Source organism: Cibotium barometz, chromosome 27, assembly GCF_041138505.1.
Source record: "Cibotium barometz isolate CiBa-2024 chromosome 27, ASM4113850v1, whole genome shotgun sequence".
Lineage (NCBI taxonomy): Eukaryota > Viridiplantae > Streptophyta > Polypodiopsida > Cyatheales > Cibotiaceae > Cibotium > Cibotium barometz.
The window spans coordinates 18,505,526-18,512,207 of record NC_141072.1 but is presented as its reverse complement, the minus strand read 5'-3'; the positions used below and the strand labels follow the sequence as shown (position 1 = coordinate 18,512,207).

Below are 6,682 nucleotides of genomic sequence, written 5' to 3'. Positions count from 1 at the left end.
ACTCCCTCTTCCTCTCAAAGAATTAGGCCATGATCTCTGTCAATAATTGAAAAATTATTGACCTTGATAAATTTACATTCTTCATTACTTCTTATGCAAGGCATTGTAGATAGCTTATATGTAATAATCTTGAAATTATTCACCTTGTTAATTGTACGTATCACCTTGTTAATTGTACTCACATGCAAAGATATGCCGTCACATGCAAAGGCTTTAAATGCTATGAAGCCACGTGCAAAGGGCATGGAGTACCATGCAAACACATACACATATAATAACATCCAGATATGCAATAACATCCACATGTAATAACATCTAGATGAAGAGATTATGTATAGGAAGGATGGGACAAGGAGAGAGAGAGAGAGAGAGAGAGAGAGAGAGAGGAGGGGGGGAGAGTGAAAGGGAGGGAAGAGGAAGGGAGAAAGAGAGAGGATAGTGTGAAATAAGGGGAGAGAGAGAGAGAAGAGGGTGGGAGAAGGAGAGAAGGGAGAGCAAAAGGGAGGGTGGGAGAGATGAGAGAGAGGGAGGGTGGGAGAGATGAGAGAGAGGGAGGGTGGGAGAGAGAGAGAGAGAGGGAGGGTGGGTGGGAGGGTGGGAGGGAGAGAGAGAGAGAGCGAGAGAGAGGAGAGGGAGGGAGGGTGGGAGAGTGAAAGGGAGGAAAGAGGATGGGAGAAGGAGAGAGAGGGTAGTGTGGGACAAGGAGAGAGAGGGTAGTGTGGGACAAGGAGAGAGGGAAGAGGGTGGGAAAGGAGAGAGGAGAGGGTGGGAGGGCAAAAGGGAGAGATGAGAGAGAGGGAGGGTTGGAGAAGGAGAGAGAGGGAGGGTGGGGGAGAGAGGGAGATAGGGAGAGGAGAGAGAGGGTGGGTGGGTGGGTGGGTGGGTGAAAGGGAGGGAAGAGGATGGGAGGAGAGAGAGGGTAGTGTGGGACAAGGAGAGAGGGAAGAGGGTGCGAGAAGGGAGGGTGCGAGGGCAAAAGGGAGAGATGAGAGAGGGAGGGTGGGAGAAGGAGAGAGAGAGAGAGAGAAAGGGAGAGTGGGAGAGTGAAAGCGAGGAAAGAGGATGGGAGAAGGAGAGAGAGGATAGTGTAGGACAAGGAGAGAGGAAAGAGGGTGGGAGAAGGAGAGAAGGAAGGGTGGGAGGGCAAAAGGGAGAGTTGAGAGAGGGGGAGGGCAGGAGGAGAGGGAGGGTGGGTGGGAGAGAGAAGGGAGAGAGGGAGAGAGTGTGTGAGAGAAGGATAGAGAGGGAGTGTAAGAGAAGGGGAGAGCGTCATTGGGGAAGAGGGAGATGAGAGAGAGGGAGTGCAAGCGTTAGGCTGGGCTAGGCTGGATTAGGCGGTGGTGGGCGAAGATGGCTGCAACAATAGCTACAAAGAGATACTTCAAGTAGAGAGAGAAGACAACCAAGAAAATCTCCCTCCACCAAGCTCCTTCAAAAATCACACTCAAATTAGAGAGAACGCTGTTTTAATGTCGTAGGAACAATCCCAAGAGACCAAACAAGATCTATCCGACAGGAGTGAGATTCGAACACAAGACGTGTTGAATAACAACTCCATGAGCTAACCGATCTACCACACATTGGGTGATAGAAAGGTTAGCCCATTTTGTTTATTTACTCACACACCCACTGCTTTAATGTGAGAGAGAGAGAGAGAGAGAGAGAGAGAGAGAGAGAGGGGGGGGGGGGTTAGAGAGGTAGAGAGAGGATTAGAAAGAGAAAGAGAGTTAGAGAGAAGTGTGCTAGAGAGAGAAAGAGAGAAAGTTAGAGAGTTAAAGAGAGCTTATCATTTCAACGAGCGAGAGAGCGAGAGAGCGAGAGAGATTATTAGAGAGATACTATATAGCTTATTTGGGAGTTGGAGAGAGAGAGAGAGAGAGAGAGAGAGAGAGCTTATTTGAGAGTTAGGGTTAGAGGATTAGAGAGAGTTAGAGAACGAGTTAACGACTTAGAGAGAGAAAGTTAGAGGATTATTTGTATATATATATATATATATATATATAGCTTCTCTCTATAATTTTAAAGAAGCGTTCCACAAAGCTACCACATGGCGAGAATTTGGAGGTTCGAGAAGGGGAGGAGGTGGTTTGGATAGAATTTGATTTTGGAAGCCTCAAAAGACATGCGAAGCATTGGTTCACAACTAGTGATTAGAAGTGAGTTAGAAAGAGAGGATTAGAGAACGAAAGGACCAAACTTAGATAGAGAGAGAGAGAGAGTTAAAGAAGAGTTAGAGAGCGAGTTAGAGAGATAAAAAGAGCCGAGTTAGAGAGAGATTGTGTTAGAGAAAGAGAGTTGTCCAATTCAAGAGTTTGAGTAAGAGAGATGAATAGAGTTAGAGAGAGTGTTAGAGAGAGGATTAGAGAGTAAGATTGAGAGAGAGAGAGAGAGAGTGGTGGTTAGATTGTTAAGAGTAAGAGGATTAGAGAGATAAAGAGAGTTAAAGAGTGTGTGCATGTGCGCACGTGTGCTAAGAGTGTGTTAGAGAAAGAGAGAGCGTGTTCGAGAGAGGAGAGAGAGAGAGAGAGAGAGAGAGAGAGTTGTCAAAGTCAAGCATAAGAGAGTAAGAAATAGAGAGAGTTAGACAAAATAAGGGTTAGAGAGTAAGAGATTGAGAGAGTTAGAGAGAGTGGTGGTAGAGAAAGGATTGCAGAGAAAAATAAAGAGTTAGCAAGAGAGTGAGTGTAAGAAAAGACTCTGTTAAGAGTGTTAGAGAGAGTTGGCCAATGTGAAAAAATAGAGTAAGAAAGATTGAGTTAATTAAAGAGAGAATTAAGAGAATGAGAGAAATACTATATATATATATATATATTATCTGGGAGTTGGGGGGGTTAGAGAGTTAGTGATATAAAGAGTGTTAAAAGATTGAGAGTGAATGTTAGAGAGAGAGTTGGGCAGATTGGGCAGATTGAGAGAAAGAGCAAGAAAGATTGTGAGTTAAAAAGAGAGTTAGAGAGGAAATTCGAGAGAGATGGTGAACTCCAGAGAAATAAAGAGAGTTATAGAAAGTAAGAGATTTGAGAGGAGAGATTTGAGAGTTAAAGAAGTGAAAAGAAGAGGCATAGAAAATTAGAGAGAGACAGGGAGAGGAGAGGTCCGTGAGTTTTGGGGGGATATATGTACATATATATACATATACATACATATATAAATATATATACATAGGTATTTTGCTTTGTTTTCAATGAGAAAAATGAAACATGAGTTTTATTATTTTCGTAAACCAAAAATGAGCTTTTTAATGGGGGGGGGAGAGGGGGAGAGAGAGAGAGAGAGAGAGAGAGAGAGAGAGAGAGAGTAGAAATACTTTTAAAATTTGTTTTTTGTTTTGTTGGAAGATGAAAAATGAGAGAGAGAGAGAGAGCGAGCGAGCGGCAAGGAACCCACCAAAGCATCTAACCAACCTAAACACAGTCCTGTTACACAGGTTTGGATGTCTTAATTCACAGGTACTTAATTTACATTAAGTTATAGCTTTTTTCATTAGCGCATCTAACCAACCTAAACAGAGTCCTGTTACACAGATTTGGCAAGACAGTCCTGTTACACGGGTTTGGCAAGGTTACACTATAGTACAACATAACTTTTTCAATGCAATAATCTACTCGAATTAAACATCATTTTGCAATTCACATGCCCCAAGGGAGTGTGTGTGGACCTACTTTCCATCACTAAACACTTTCAGAGACTCGAGGAACTGGCGACTCATATTGGATGAGAAATTGGCACTGATGTTGGCTTTCACTAAAATTTTCAAGGGGAAGTGGAATTTAAAAAGCTGCTGCTTCTCCATAACTCCAAAAAGCATAGGTATCTATAGAGGGCGACAAAAAAAGGATAGGTTGTCATATCTTAAACAGAAATCAAAGCCAATGGCTAGACATAGCATATCAGCTACAGTGACTGGAACAGGACTGCAAGAGCAAGGGAGGCTGTGAGTGGGCACACCCCACATTGCTACCTCCTTCACTTTCCCCTTCAAAAAGGGGAAGCTTTCTTCGTTGTGAAATGTTTATGCAATTGAATCTAAGAGAAGAGGGAAGAAATTTCATAAGGGGAAACCACACTAAGAAACATGCATATGTGAATTATTGGTCTTCAACAGCAGTTAGGTGGACCTTGATCTGCAGGAGAATCAGTATTTACAAAGATAAGCAAGATTTCTGAATCATCTACATTTTTACCACCCCTCATAAGCTGACAAATATAAGTACATGTGGAAAACCAAATATAAGTACCTGTGGAAAACCAAATTCTTAGACCAAAAAAGTATCTGATTCAAAAGACAAATGATCACTGAAAACAAGTGACAACAGCATCATCAACCATGGACATGAACTGATCACGTCACGTCAATGATCAAAGTTGATAAAACCACAGCAGATAGTATTAAATACCTAAACTAACCCTGACCGCCAGCAGTACCTATCCTACCAAGTACCAAGTTATTCCTATCATGTGAAGTGCCATTATCATAATGTAGAAGGCAGCCTCACATTAACACAGATGGCTTCAAAGCTGGCCACAGTCAGCAACCACAACAGGCTTGGATGTCTTGCCAGATTGAGATCCCACAGCTTCAATGGCCTTGACCACAGACATGCCCTCAACAACACTCCCAAACACTACATGCTTTCCATCCAGCCAAGGGGTAGGGACAGTGCAGAGGAAAAACTGGGAACCATTGGTGTGGGGACCAGCATTGGCCATGGACAAAACTCCAGGACCGGTGTGCTTTCTTCCAAAGTTCTCATCGGCAAATTTCGCCCCATAAATGGACTCTCCACCAGTGCCATCACCCCTAGTGAAGTCCCCGCCTTGGCACATGAAGTTGGGTATGACCCTGTGGAATTTGGAGTTCTTGAAGTGGAGGGGCTTGCCGGACTTCCCAACGCCCTTCTCACCAGTACAAAGGGCTCTGAAATTCTCAGCAGTTTTCGGTGTGGTATCCGCATAGAGCTCCATCACAATGCGGCCAGATGGGACGCCACCAATGGTCATGTCAAAGAACACTTTTGGGTTGGCCATCCTGCACATGAAGCTAGAACATGCTCAAGCAACCACAGACAATATATTACACAATACATAGTATTCTAAAGGTGACATGCAGTTCTAATCATGTATGAAAGTCAATAGCACAACTAAGCAACCATGAATAACACATCGGATCTTGCAATAAGATTCTACATAACTGTGTAGTCTACCACACACAGAACGAGGGGACATACAAACACATCCTGAGTTAAAAATCCCATATCGTCACGAGAGATGAAACCTAGATTGAGACCTGAAAAGCTAGCAAGCCTAATACAACCCACATACTTGCACAAATACAGGCGTTACAAAATTACGAGACCGCAGAGCACTTTTTTTTTTTTTGAAAAACGGTAGACTTGTTTTGAATCACAGATCTTGGGCGCCTAAGCTCAATAGTTGGTATTCCGCCCTTTTTCTTGCAGATCTGTCCAGGGATGAAGTTAAAATTGAGATCACCGATTCTGAAAGCGTACGCTCAGAATTAGGCGTAAAAGCCCACTAACAAAGTTAGCAAAACCCTAAAAACAGGACAAACCTAGCAAAGCCCAAGAAATTTAGCTTCATCGGTCGAAATCTGATGAAGGGGCAGAAAAACCCTAAAAACAGGACAAGCAAAGCCCTAAAAAACAGACCCTGAAGAAGGCAGAATCCATAATTATCCCTTGACCCTAATTACAGCAAAAGGACAAGTAAGGGCACACAGTTAAACAGAGCTAAAAAATAGCCAAGGAGAGGCGAAGCTTGCTGCTTACCTGAACTTGAAGAAAGCTGAAGCTTGGGATCAAGTTTGCAAAGCGAAAATATGGTCGAAAAGCCGCGTGACTACGCTTATTATAGCGCCAAACCCTAACATGCATTAAACCCTAGGATTACATATTGAACTAACCACGTGACTACGCTTATTATAGCGCCAAACCCTAGGATTACATATTGAACTAACCACGGTTAGGTTTGTTGGTATCTTCATTGGCAAGGTAATTAGATCAAAATCCTATGACTAGCCAAATAATTATACAACTAAAATTCATCATTTTTTTGTCGCTCGAGACAAAGTCAAAGTTCAACCAGATTTTTAAAAAAAATCAGGCGATGCAAAATACACTAAATGCCAATATTTTCTAGCACTGATTACCTCACCCAACTCCAATTCCATATGCCCCTCAATGTTCTCGGACCAATGACTCCCATGACTTGAAAATCTTGTTGATGTCTTCGGGATTTTTCAAACTCATTCAATTGAAGTTCAAGGTTAGAAGCTCAAAGGGAGCACCAAGAAGTCCTTCTCTTGATTTCAAATTTGAGTTTGGCTCCCCTAAACAAGAAAAGAAAGTCACTCACTCTTAAGGCTCATGTCTCCACTATATGCTTTTTACTTGGGAAGAGCGACCTGCTCTAATCATCTCAACTGACCATGTTTATTAGATGGGGGATCTCCATTGTCCAAGCGTTACTCACTATCAAATAATGGGTGGGGGGTTTCTTTTTTGGGTTTATATGAGGAGGGGGATTTTGAATATGTATATGTATAGAATATTGTAAAGCGTTGTGTTATTACACACACACACACACACACACAAAGATGGAGAGAGAGAGAGAGAGAGAGAGAGAGAGAGAGAGTCTCGATTGCTTCACTATCATTAAAACA

At 42.8% G+C, this 6,682-nt stretch overlaps 1 protein-coding gene across 2 annotated transcripts; it reads right to left on the bottom strand.

Annotated features, from left to right (window-relative positions):
- Positions 1-4,260: 4,260 nt before the first annotated feature.
- Positions 4,261-5,946, bottom strand: LOC147623128 (peptidyl-prolyl cis-trans isomerase 2). 2 transcript variants are annotated; one of them, XM_086821194.1, is made up of 2 exons: positions 5,790-5,946; positions 4,261-5,029 (listed from the first exon to the last, which is right to left on the bottom strand). In XM_086821194.1, the coding sequence occupies exon 2, from the start codon at positions 5,026-5,028 to the stop codon at positions 4,513-4,515; it is 516 nt and encodes a 171-aa protein (XP_086677320.1). In that variant the 5' UTR covers position 5,029; positions 5,790-5,946; the 3' UTR covers positions 4,261-4,512. The 2 variants fall into 2 exon arrangements, with proteins under 2 accessions (XP_086677320.1, XP_086677319.1); XM_086821193.1 differs by having other exon boundaries at positions 4,261-5,041; positions 5,790-5,923.
- Positions 5,947-6,682: the final 736 nt, after the last annotated feature.

Coding starts and splice junctions, on each gene's coding strand:
- LOC147623128 (XM_086821193.1), bottom strand. CDS start 5,037: ATGTGCAGGATGGCCAACCCAAAAGTGTTCTTTGACATGACCATTGGT.